The sequence below is a fragment of the Pongo abelii genome, chromosome 13 (assembly GCF_028885655.2).
Source record: "Pongo abelii isolate AG06213 chromosome 13, NHGRI_mPonAbe1-v2.0_pri, whole genome shotgun sequence".
Classification (NCBI taxonomy): Eukaryota; Metazoa; Chordata; class Mammalia; order Primates; family Hominidae; genus Pongo; species Pongo abelii.
In genome coordinates, this window is record NC_071998.2 from 126,180,514 (window position 1) to 126,192,312 (window position 11,799).

At 56.4% G+C, this 11,799-nt stretch overlaps 1 protein-coding gene across 2 annotated transcripts in view; it reads left to right on the forward strand.

Moving 5' to 3' along the window:
* The window catches only part of COL5A1 (collagen type V alpha 1 chain), a 210,226-nt gene extending 198,719 nt beyond the window's left edge, over positions 1 to 11,507 (forward strand). For both annotated transcript variants that reach the window (XM_024251846.3, XM_024251845.3), the window contains exons 65-66: positions 1,794 to 2,027; positions 9,132 to 11,507. In XM_024251846.3, coding sequence (XP_024107614.3) covers positions 1,794 to 2,027; positions 9,132 to 9,278 — 381 coding nt within the window. In that variant the 3' untranslated portion in view covers positions 9,279 to 11,507. The remainder of the gene's footprint in view (positions 1 to 1,793; positions 2,028 to 9,131) is intronic.
* The last annotated feature ends 292 nt before the right edge of the window (positions 11,508 to 11,799 follow it).

Here is an 11,799-nt window from a genome sequence, read left to right on the forward strand (position 1 = left end):
GGTCCTGCCTAGGCCGGGAGAGATGTGTGCTTCATTTTGGGGAGCTAAGATGCATCAATGTCCCCTGGAAGTGTCAGGTTTTTCAGAAACCTTGAATTTGCAGCAGAGATGCAAGAGTGAGATGTATCATCACTCAGGATGCCCTGCACGGGCCTTGCACCTGGTGGAGCTGAGCAGCCCAGTCCTGGATACCCAGCTAGTGATGCTGGAGAGGCCACCTAAGAAGCTGCACATTGTCCTTCTCTGATGCCTTCCCTGGATTTGTGCAGAGACTGGGAGGGCTTTCACGGAGGGTCAGTGTCACCAGAGTCCCGGGCTGACCTTTGGCACAGGGAAGGCAGGCAGCTGGAGCCACTCCTGCCTCAGGAAGCCTGCTCGCTGCCCTGAGGAGACACTTATGGGAAGGGGAGGAGTGGCCTTTCTTGAGTGGCCATGCCAGACATCATCCGGGACCCCCATGCCTCCAGGAGGGTCCCCGGTCACCCCAGCCATCTGCACAGCCCTGACCCTCCCTCAGGCCCGCCTCCCCTGAGCACCTCACTACAGGCCTCGTGCTCCCTGTGGCTCCAGCTGCTCACAGTCTTCCTGGCCAGGGCCTTGTACATCCTGGGCACCCAGCAGATGGTTGTTTGTTCACATAATCTTGTGAGCACCGTCCTTTGCTGGTGTTGGGGCATGACGATAGGGACAGGGGGCTAGAGCTGGAGTGGAGGGACATAGGGAGGGCTGGGATGCAGATCAGGGTCCCTAAGCCAGCCCTAGAGGCTGGAGGTGGGGAGGAGCCTTCCCTAGGAGCAGTGGTCTGGGCTGTGACCCAAAGGACAGCAGTGGGGGCACCTCCTGCCAGGTGGGGAGTGTCCCGGGCAGAGGGAGGAGCCGTGCAGTGGCTCAGGGGCAGAAGGAGGACACCTGCTGTCCAGGGCACAGGGAGAAGTGTGGTGCAGCTGGGAGGGGGGCTCTAAGACCTCCTCCTCTCACCCCCAGGGAACCTAATGCCCCTCTCTGGCCCTGCACCCCTCTACTCAGGGGAAACCAGGGCTCGCCTGCTGCTCCAGGTGCCCCGACCCAGCGATCGGGTGCAGAGCTCTGCGTTTCAGGAATGAGAGGCAGGTCTTCATGCAAGCCATATTTTTGAGAATGGTTCTCTGTTCACTCAACACATACAAACCTGGCAGACCCAGATCACCATCTGGGATGGAGGCACCCAGGTGGCAGAAGGGGAGAAGAGCTGTGGGTGGACGTGCAGGGAGAGCAGCTGCAGCTGGCACTGCAGTGGGTGCTGGCCCAGGAGACACTGGCTGCCGTTCACCATGCGGCAAAGCTTTATCAAGTGCACACTGGGCAGCCATGGGGCGGATACCACGGCCAGTAACGAGCAAGAAGGGTGCCATCCTGCCCTCTCTGAGCCTATAGTCTGCTAGGGAAGACAGACACTGTGACAAACTAAGGTTGGGGAGGGCAGCCACAGAGTAAGTGCAGGAGCATCTATTCTGGGTAGGCTTCTTGGAGGAGGCAGCACAGGTGCCGAGTCCTGAAGGATAAGCACAAGCCAAGAGGAGTGGGTGGATTATTTAAGGCCCTGAAGGACATGAGGCATGGTTCCCTTTGTTCCTGGGAACACCCAAGAGAGCCCATGTGCGCTGGCCTTGGCGGGGTCTGTGGGTACAGTGAGTTTCCAGGTAGTGCCCCCGAGAAGACCACGGTGGGAGTGAAGCCCAGGGCAGCGTGGACGTGGGGCTTTGTTGCTGTGTGTGTCCCCACCCTGCTGAGCCCCAACCCCCCTGTCCCCCCAGCTCTCCTATGTGGACGCCGAGGGCAACCCTGTGGGTGTGGTACAGATGACCTTCCTGCGGCTGCTGAGCGCCTCTGCCCACCAGAACGTCACCTACCACTGCTACCAGTCAGTGGCCTGGCAGGACGCAGCCACGGGCAGCTACGACAAGGCCATCCGCTTCCTGGGCTCCAACGACGAGGAGATGTCCTACGACAACAACCCCTACATCCGCGCCCTGGTGGATGGCTGTGCTGTGAGTATCCCGTGCCACCCCCAGCACCCCTGCTCACGCCTCTGTGGGGCTCGCTCCTCACTCAGCACGGGTTTACCTGTCCCCAAGATGCCTGCCGGAGGGCAGTGAGGGCCCCGGACCAGGCTCTTGCCCCGGGTGGCCCCACAGTTGCAGGGAGACTAGGAATCCCAGGCCTATGCAGCCAGAGCTCCGGGAACTTTGGAGAGTTCTGTGGGTTCGGACGGGAAATCTGAGACCTGGCCAGAAAAGCCAGGGTCCTGGGTCCCTCGCCCCATCCAGGGCTGTGGCGTGGAGTGAGGAATGGAGGACCCGTTGTGGTTCCAGTTTGGAGCTGGGAGCCTCCCTCTCCTTGGACAGGGCTCTTCTGGGAGTGGCCAGAACTAAGCTGGGCCTGTTCCCGAGAGCACGGCCGTCTGGAAACACTGCAGAGTTGTCAGCTCTCCGGACAGCCCGGCCCATGGGCCCTCTCTGTGTGGGGAGAGCTGTCCTGGTCCCAGACAAGGGAACGGAGGCCTGAGCGGCAGGAGGCTTGCTCAGACCTCACGGGCAGTCAGGGCTGGTATTGGCGCTGATACCCATGGGCCTTCCCACATGCTCGCCTTTCCCCTCCCTACTCAGTGAGCTGGGCTCACCTCCACTAAGGTCTCCTCGAGACTGCCAGGGCCATCGCACAGGTCTGGGATGTGCCCGCATGTCCTGGAGGTGTTTAGGGTGCAGCCGTGCCCCAAGAGCCCAGGCCTGCGGGAGCCTCAGACATGTCCCCCTCGTGTGGCCTTTTAGAGGCTGGAGGTGGGAATCGCTGAGAAGTCCAGCCTGTGGGTCTTCCTGTCACTGACATTAGAGCCTGTTCTCTCCACCACTTATTCTTGAGAGACCTGCGGAAAGCACCCCTTAGCGCCTTGGTCCTTTTGTGTTTGTAGAAAGGAACGCCTGAGGCCAGGTAAATGGGAAGCGGTTTACCCGGCTCCCAGCTCTGCAGGCTGTGCAGGAAGCATTGTCTGGTGTCAGCATCTGCGTCCAGTGATGACCCCAGGCTGCTTCCAGTCTGGGAAAGGTGAAGGGGCCAGTGTGTGGAAGGCACAGGAGAGAGGAAGCGAGGGGGTGCCAGGCCCTTTTATAATCAGCTCTCATGGGAACTAGTAGAGAGAGAACTCGCTCATTACCCTGAGGGCAGCACCAAGCCCCGTAACCCAGACCCCTCCCACCAGACCCACCTCCAACACTGGGACCACATTTCAATGTGAGATTTGGAGGGGACGAAGGTCCAAGCCATGGCACCAGCCCAGGCCAGCTCCTGAGGGGAACGGGGCTGGCCTTAGGGCCGGCCCTGCAGGGTGCTCTCCTCTGAGCAACACGGATGGGTCCTCAGAGTGAGGCCCGGGCAGGCAGGAAAGCCAGAGGGTGGCGCCGACTGAGAGTGCCAGGCCCGTCTGTAGCCCTGGGAGCAGAGTGGACCTGGGTTCCAATCCCGCCTCCCGTGCCCAGCATCGCTGCGGAGCACCTGGCCCTCAGCCATAGGACACTCAGCTCCTTTTTCTCTGCTGCCCAAGGGCTGCACTGAGGGTTAAAGCTGTGTCTCCCAGGGCCATCCCGCGGCCAGGCCATGCTCAGCGGGGGCCCCCCTCACCGGGAGTGCTCGCCTCTCCTCCCGGCTGCTACTGCCTTCTGCGATTGGTTGGGGTCAGTACTTCGGATCTGACTGTGGAATATGTAGAACTCGTCCCTGTGTAAGGTTGATGGATCCAGATCCCTGGAAAGAGGCATTTAAAAATGCCAGGGACCTTACCCATCCTCCCCAAATGAGGATAACGTAGCACCTGCCTCACAGGGCTTTCTGGGGAGCACATCAAACCATGCCTTTAGAGCTCGGAATTGTGTCTGACCCACTGCAAGCCCTGGATGAGCACCCAGTTCCTGTGAATATTTTTAGATAACACGGACCACAAATGTAAGGCAATAAACATGGAGGTGAAGAGAAATCAGGAACCCTGTAAAGGCGAGGCAGGACCTGGAGGGACAGCCTCCTGAGTTTGGCTTTGAGCTTCCTGGCTTCCATGGCAAAAAGGGAAACTAGTTGGCCCAGTGGGTGTTGTCTGGTAAAGGGAGAGGAACAGCTTTCCAGAGAGGGGAATGTTCCCTGGAAGACAATGCTAGAAAGATGGATCCCACGAAGGACCCTTGGAGGTTAAAGGGCAGGCCAGACCCCTGCTCCCTAATCTGGCTTAGAGAGGCTCCTGCTGCTTTTAAGACCTTCCTGGAAGATCCAACTTCTTCCATCCCAGTTCCTCTTGAAGCCCCTGCGCCTACTCATTCCATCAGCAAAACCCACTTCTGCAAGGTCCCAGAAGTCTTCGGCAATGCTTTCTGACTCAGCACCTGACTTCCTGCCTCCGCCTGCATCCTGGGACAGGGTCAAGCTGGGATCATTTAAATTCCACAAGCAGAGAGGGCTCTTGCTCAGCCCAGTGTCTCCCGGTGAGGAGGGTGTGCTGTTGGCATCTGGGGAAGTGTGGCCATTGGTTTGCAAGACATTCAACTTTGCCAGTCTCGGGTGTGCCAAACGCCTCCGGAAACACTCTCCACTTCTGAATGCGAACCAGCAATACGAGTGTTCCCTTCTTTCTACATATTGCAAAACCTGAGGCCCAGAGAGTTACGGCGACTCGCCCAAGGTCTCCAGGTGTGACAGAGCCGAGGCTCCTAATTCCCACTGCAGCATTCTTCTCACCATAGCCCCTTCCTGGCATAGCTGCACCTTGAATACCTCAGTTGACAGTGATCTCACTACCTCCTGAGACAGCCCAGACCATGGTTGCAGAGTCTCAGGATGAGGAAGCTCTTCCGAGAACTGGGCTCAAGTCTATTTGTCTGTACTATCCGCCCTTCGCCTCCTGGTTCTGGTCCCATCAGCCATGCAGAGGGAACCGGGTTCAAGAGCAGTTTCCCAGCCCAAGCCATTCTGACATCAAGGCCCGACGACGCTCTGATGGGGGACTGCAGGCTGTTGGGCATTCTCGGCCTCCACCCACTAGATGCCAGTAGGAGCCCCTTACCAAGTGACGGCAACCCAGAATGTCTCCAGACACATCTCCCAGGGGCAAAATCTCCCCCATGGAGAAGCACCCTTCTATACACAGAACTAAGGTCTGAAGGGAGCACAGAGGGTTCACCTGCTGCAAGGGCAAAGAGGACCTGCTCCTTCCTGTCTCCCATGGAACCCAAAGAAGCTGGCACTTCTGGGGCAAGATCAGGACCCTCGAAGCCGAGAACCAAGTGCAGCTGCCGTCCAGACCGCGCCACCTCCTCAGGCAGTCAGCAGCATGGGTCTGTTTAGCCGTCCAGTGCTGCAAGTGTCACCCCAAAAGGAGACCCTGGCTCGCTCTCTCACCCCTTCCCCATGGCGGGCGTTCCTGAGTTCCACAGCTGTCCTTGGAGTGTCTCTGCGTGCAGAGGAGGGATTGGGATCACGGGGATACCCAGACTGCACTCTGGGCAGGGAGAGGAGAAGCAGCTCCCTCCCCAGGGCCGTTTTACTTCTGGAAAGCAAAGATTCTGACTTTGAAAAGATGGAGAGAGAGAGTGGCTCAAAACTGCCTAACCCCAGATGGCAGGGGCAGGCTCTGCAACCAGGCTGGACAGGTGGTTTGGGTGGAAGGGTGGGCAGTGGCAGCAGTGTGGAGCTGGGGTGTGGGGCGGCCATGGGGGTGGCATGCAGGGACGCTGGCCCAGACTCACAGGTGCCCTGCCGACCCCAGTCCCTGACAAGCCCAGTCACAATTTGAAAAGTGGCAACCCTCTCATTTAATTACGGAGGCTGCTGCAGGAGGCCCTGATGTCCCGAACTCGGGCCAGCGGCAAAAGCCCTGCCTCAGCCCCCGGAGGTCTGCATGATTCATATTGTAATAATGGCCGAAGAAATTGGAATTCCAACACGGGCATCATTTGGCTGGGGCGCCTGATTGACGGGGCCGCTGAGCGGGCCCAGTGGTGAGGCACAAATCACCTGCAAGAAGGCCCAGGCACCGCGCCGCATAAATCCTGGTGTTTGTGCAGCTTTCAGCGCCTCCGGGGGGCCATTCCTGGCCTGTAATGGTTATTTATGCCCCTGGAATAACGGGGTAACAGAGCAGCTCGCAGCGGCCTACTTTAAATACGCCCCTCTCTAAGCGCTCTGATAATTGGAGCAGAGGGGTCCCATAAATCCCATGAAATCACCCAACAGCTCAGCAAATGCTGCCCATCCCTCCGGGGAGAGACTGGTGCCATCGCCGAGAAGGGCTGTGACCGATGCCACTGCTGAGAAGAACTGCTTGCCTGGCCTCCCAGGGGTGGACGAGAAGGGCCAGGCACTGCCCTGCTGGCTTGCTGACCTGTCGCCGAGCTCACGTGGCTCCACAGGAGGACAGCGCCACCTCTCAGTGGCCGTGAAGCCAGGCCCAACCATCTCACTGCACTCCCTGGGTGGGACTGGCCGAGGGAGCAGAGGCCTGAGGAGAGGGGCCTAGACAGGCAGGGGTGGTCTGTGGTTCCTTGCCGGTGGGGAGGGTGAGGAGGTTGGTACCACTCAGGGCTTCACCCCTGGAGGGTGTGGGTGGCCGCCTCTCGTTGAATATCCTGTGTCCAGCCCCGCTGCCCACCCGTCCTTCCCAGCCACTGCAGAGCTGCGACTGGCTCCTGCCCTCCGTTCCACAGGAGAGCTGTGACCACCCCCAGGCGGGCTTGTGGGACAGCAGCATCCCAGCTGCGTTCTGCAGGGCTGAGCTGGCCACAGGGTGCTGTCTGCCCCACACTCGGCGTTCTGTGGAACTGTGTGCTTTTGCTGTCAAGTCCCGGGGTGCCCTATGGTGAAATCCTTTAGGACAGCATTTCTCAAAGGCCAGTCATGAACATGCGTATCAGAATTGCTTTAGACACCCATTTTTTAAAATGCAGATTCCGTGTCCCACCCCAGCCAGATGGAGTCAGCCTCTCTGGAGGCGGGGGTCAGAGCTGCAGGGGGTTAACAAGCTCCCTGAGAACTTTCATTCTCTCTGAAGTTCCAATCCCAACTTGAAAATCATTCCAGGCTGAGCCAGCTGCAGTAAGGAGAAAGGTGTTCCTATCAAGGCAGGGTTGTGAGAAGGGCAGGGTCGGGGGGAGAAGTGGACATTAGGAGGTGAAGTTTGACACTCTCATGGATAATAGCAGGAATGCGTGCAGGGAGGTGAGCTTCATTCCTTCTCACAGCACCTCTGTGACGTTAGCATGCCCATTTTCCAGCGGAGGAAACTGAGTCACAGAAAGTGTATTGGTTATCCATTGCTTGTAACAAATTAGCCCCCCAAATTTAGCAGCTTAAAACCACAGATGTTTGTTATGACACTCCACGTCCGAGGGTCAGAAGCCTGGGAGAGGTGCAGCTGGCTGGCTCTAGCTCAGGGTCTGGGTCTAGCTCAGGGTCTGGGTCTAGCTCAGGCTCTGGCTGTAGCTCAGGGTCTGGGTCTAGCTCAGGGTCTGGCTCTAGCTCAGGGTCTTAGTCCATTCGCTGCCATGACAAATCTCACCAGCTGCGTGGCTCATAAGCAACAGAAATTTGTCGCCCACAGTTCTGGAGGCTAGAAGTCTGTGACCAGGTTGCTGGCAAGGCACGCTCTGGTGAGCTCCCCTCTGGGCTGCAGATAGCAGCTTCTCACTGCACCCTCACATGGCAGAGTCTCTCGGGTGCCTCATTTATAGGAGTACTAATACCACTCATGGGGTTCCACCCTCAGGACCTCCTCAGCTCCCATCGAACGGCCCAACCTCCTAACACCATCCTTGGGAACGGGAACATTAAGATCATAGTCAGGGAGAATAAGGCCCTTCAAAGCCATGCCCTCCCCATAGGTCAGGGAGCAGAATACTGGGAGAGCTGGAGCTGCTGTCTGCTATCTGAATCTCTGGCCTGGGAGCCTGTGCTGGGCCCTCTGCAGGGCTGCGTCCTGGGGTCACTGCCTCCCATCCCGGAGGGAACCCTGGCTGGCCCCTACTTGCTTATCTGATCATTTCTTTTGGGGATGGGGCAGTGGAAGGAGATCCTTCCCAGGCCCAGATCCAGCTGACTATAAATCCGGTCTGGGTCTGAGGCGGCAAAAGCCATTTGCCCAGGATGCGTTTGCAGGCTCCTGGTTTGCGGGAAAGGTGCGGCCCAGGATGTGTTTGCAGGCTCCTGGTTTGCAGGAAAGGTGCGGCCTCCGGGGCCCTTGTCTTGGGGGAAGTTGACGGGACAGTAGGGCTAGCTCAGCCTCAGTTATAAATGTCCTGAACACTGGGAGTTATATTTGGGTGGCTTTGGGGAGGGACCAGAGAATCTCACACCTTCTCTGCCTGTGTTCTGGGAGGGAGGAGGCCTCTCCTAGGCTTCCATCCCACACCCCAGCGCCCAGGGTTGTGCTGGTTTGAGCAAGGGATGGGTGCTGACTCATCCTGCAGGCCAGGTTCATTGCGCTACCCCTGCCCTCTGTGCCTCAGTTTACCTAAGAATTCTCTAGACCAGATGGTGTGGAAGGTCCCCACCCCTTACCATACTTGTGAAAGTGAAGACCCAGCCCACCGAGTGCCTAAGGCAGTGTGCGGCAGGTGGCCGTAGGGGGGTCTTACTTGGCTCAAGGCTCTGCCGGTGCTGCCTCGGACTCCTTCCTTTGCGAACCTGGAGCCCCTGTTTGATTTCCCAGCGTGCCCTGCTTCTTCTGTAGCTGGCCCTGGGTCCTGGAGGGCTGCCTGGAAGCGAATACATGGGGTATCACAAGGAGTCTGGACTGGGCACGGTGGGAAGGCTGATCAGCTTCGATCCTGTGTGTGCTTCAGCCGCTCCTGAAGCCTTGAGAGGGTCCTGTTGCCTAGCTGATACCCACCCCACCCCCCTCCGACCTGTGCAAGGGGGACTCTTGGGACATCCACAGGAGTTAAGTGCATGCTCTGATCAGCCATATTTCCTCCAACAGTTGCCCAGTTAAGCGCAGCCGTGGGTAGGAGACAGCACACCAGCCTGGGTTTTGGAGCCAGACAGATTGTGGGGGGCGATTGGTAAACCCCAAGACCCCCCACTGTTCTTAACCACCGGCCACCTGTCTCCCTCTTCCCCAGACCAAGAAAGGCTACCAGAAGACGGTTCTGGAGATCGACACCCCCAAAGTGGAGCAGGTGCCCATCGTGGACATCATGTTCAATGACTTCGGTGAAGCGTCACAGAAATTTGGATTTGAAGTGGGGCCGGCTTGCTTCATGGGCTAGGAGCCGCCGAGCCCGGGCTCCCGAGAGCAACCTCATGACCTCAGCATGCCATTCGTTCGTGAGTGTCCCGTGCACGTCCTGATCCTGGACAGTGAAGGCTTCTCCCTCCCCTCCCGCCTGACTTCATCTACGCCTCGGCACCACGGGGTGTGGGACCCCAGCCCGGAGAGAACAGAGGGAAGGAGCCGCGCCCCCACCTGGAGCCGAATCACATGACCTAGCTGCACCCCAGCGCCTGGGCCCGCCCCACGCTCTGTCCACACCCACGCGCCCCGGGAGCGGGGCCATGCCTCCAGCCCCCCAGCTCGCCCGACCCATCCTGTTCGTGAATAGGTCGCAGGGGTTGGGGGAGGGACTGCCAGATTTGGGCACTGTATTTTTTTCTAAATTCAACTTGAAGATGTGTATTTCCCCTGACCTTCAAAAAATGTTCCAAGGTAAGCCTTGTAAAGGTCATCCCACCCTCACCAAAGCCTCCGTTTTTAACAACCTCCAACACGATCCATTTAGAGGCCAAATGTCATTCTGCAGGTGCCTTCCCGATGGATTAAAGGTGCTCATGTTTTTGTGAGTTTTAAGTAAATATTTGTATTGTATTGTTGTAAACGTTAAGTGTGCCTGGCTGTCAATCATGCACGGAAACCCGGTCTCAGTCCCCCGGATAGAATGGGCGAGGCATGGATTCTGGGCTGCAGTACAGTTCTGATTACAAATAGGAACTCTCTCCACCCCCGCCCTGGACAAGAACGTGCAATAAATTGGAAGTTTGCCCGGGGCAGCAAAAATATATGCTGCCGTTGAAAAGCAGGTACCAGTGCCCCTTCTCAGACAGTTTTTGATTCGCTCTAGACTTTTTAATAGGGAGGGAAAAAATTTGATAATTTTCTTTTTTCTACATGCACTTAGACTAAAACACAGGTTCAGATTAATTTTATTTGCTTCCTTTTTCCGCTTTTCTTCCCACAGAGCCTGATGGGAGAATGTCCAGGGCAGGGAAACCACATTTTTTTGTAGGTGATAACTCAATGAAAATTGGTGCTTATTTTTTACACTTCTCTCTTGTGGTGCTATCTATCTGTTTTAAGGTCTCCTTGAAGGCGCACCGGGGTACCTGGCCATGCCTCGTTCTCCCTGCTTTATCCTGTTATTGCCTCCACGGTCTGTTGCCAAGGACTCTAAGATCAATGCACGTCACTTTCCTTTCCACTGGGCAGGATAGCCAAGCACGCTCCCTCCTGCGCTCTCCCGCCCCGGTGCGTCCACTCCCGAGGGCTGTTATGAGGACTGGGTTGTGCCTACTTGATTTGAAAACACACACAAGCAATAAAAAGCCTCTTCCTGCATTGTCTGTGGTGTGACCATAGCAGATTGTATTTGGTTCCTGAATGTTTGTTTGTGGTGCTAATTTCTGTGTTTGTTCCAAGCCGTTCAGTTGTGCCATGCGCTGCCTCGGTAGATGGAGTAATGTACAATGAACTCCGTGAGTCTCTCCAGGGCTGCCTGCAGCACGTCTTTTCCAAGTAGCCGATTTGGATTCCCATCTCACATGTCCTGGATGTGAGCATCAGCGGCTCCAGAGCTCAGGGCGGGTGAGGTCCCCTTTGGGGAACCCTTTCCTGGCCATCGAGGTCGGGGGGCTGCCGTCTGTGGGCAGGAGGACCCGAGGGGCAGCCAGGAAAGGCGATCTCTTCACTGTGAAAAGTTGCCCGGGTGCAGCGCCTTTTTCTTCTACCACGGGAAATGCAGGCTGGGCCCTCGGGGTGAGCCCGCGGGGCTCTGGTGCTGTCCCCCACCCCCACCACCACCAGAATGCAGTTCCAGCTTAGGAAGCCACAAACAAGCCACCCAGGAGGAACAAAAGATCGCCAACGTGGATTTTCCAAATTTCCCTGGAAAATAAGTCTTGCTCTTGCCAAAGAAAAGTCTGGCTTGGAGAGTCTCTGGAGCCCAGGATGCCAGCGTGTGCCAATGACTGTCACCTTCACCTCTTCAAAAGAAAAGCCATAGCCGAGGACTGTCCCGCAACCCCTGTGGACCGCGTCTAGGTCATGTGATTCTGTTTTCATTTCTCATCCCTTCCAATTTGTCCTTTTCTCCTGCCATTTTCTTCCTTTGTGGTCCCTTCAAAGTTGTTATAATTTGTACTGAGCTTCAAAATGTGTCCCGTTCTCCCCAGACCACTCTAGCCACAGTATATTGCAATAAAATTACTTCTTATATTTGCAGAAATTCTTTTGGTGTAATTAATTTTTTTCCTCTCAATATATATAATTGGACAAACGCTGGCAAAAAGAAAAAAATGGTAAGCAAAAAACCCAAGATAAAGTTTCTAGGACACTCAGGCCTTTTGAAATACAATGTCAAATGACACATTGAACATTTTCAAAAAATCCGCTAGACATGTCATAAGTTTTAACTGTAATGCCCAGGAAAGGATATCTTAAAATATTCTAAACTTGTGTAACAAAGGAATAATTGTAATAGTTTTTCAATAAATCGAGTTGGGTGTTTCCATCGTAAA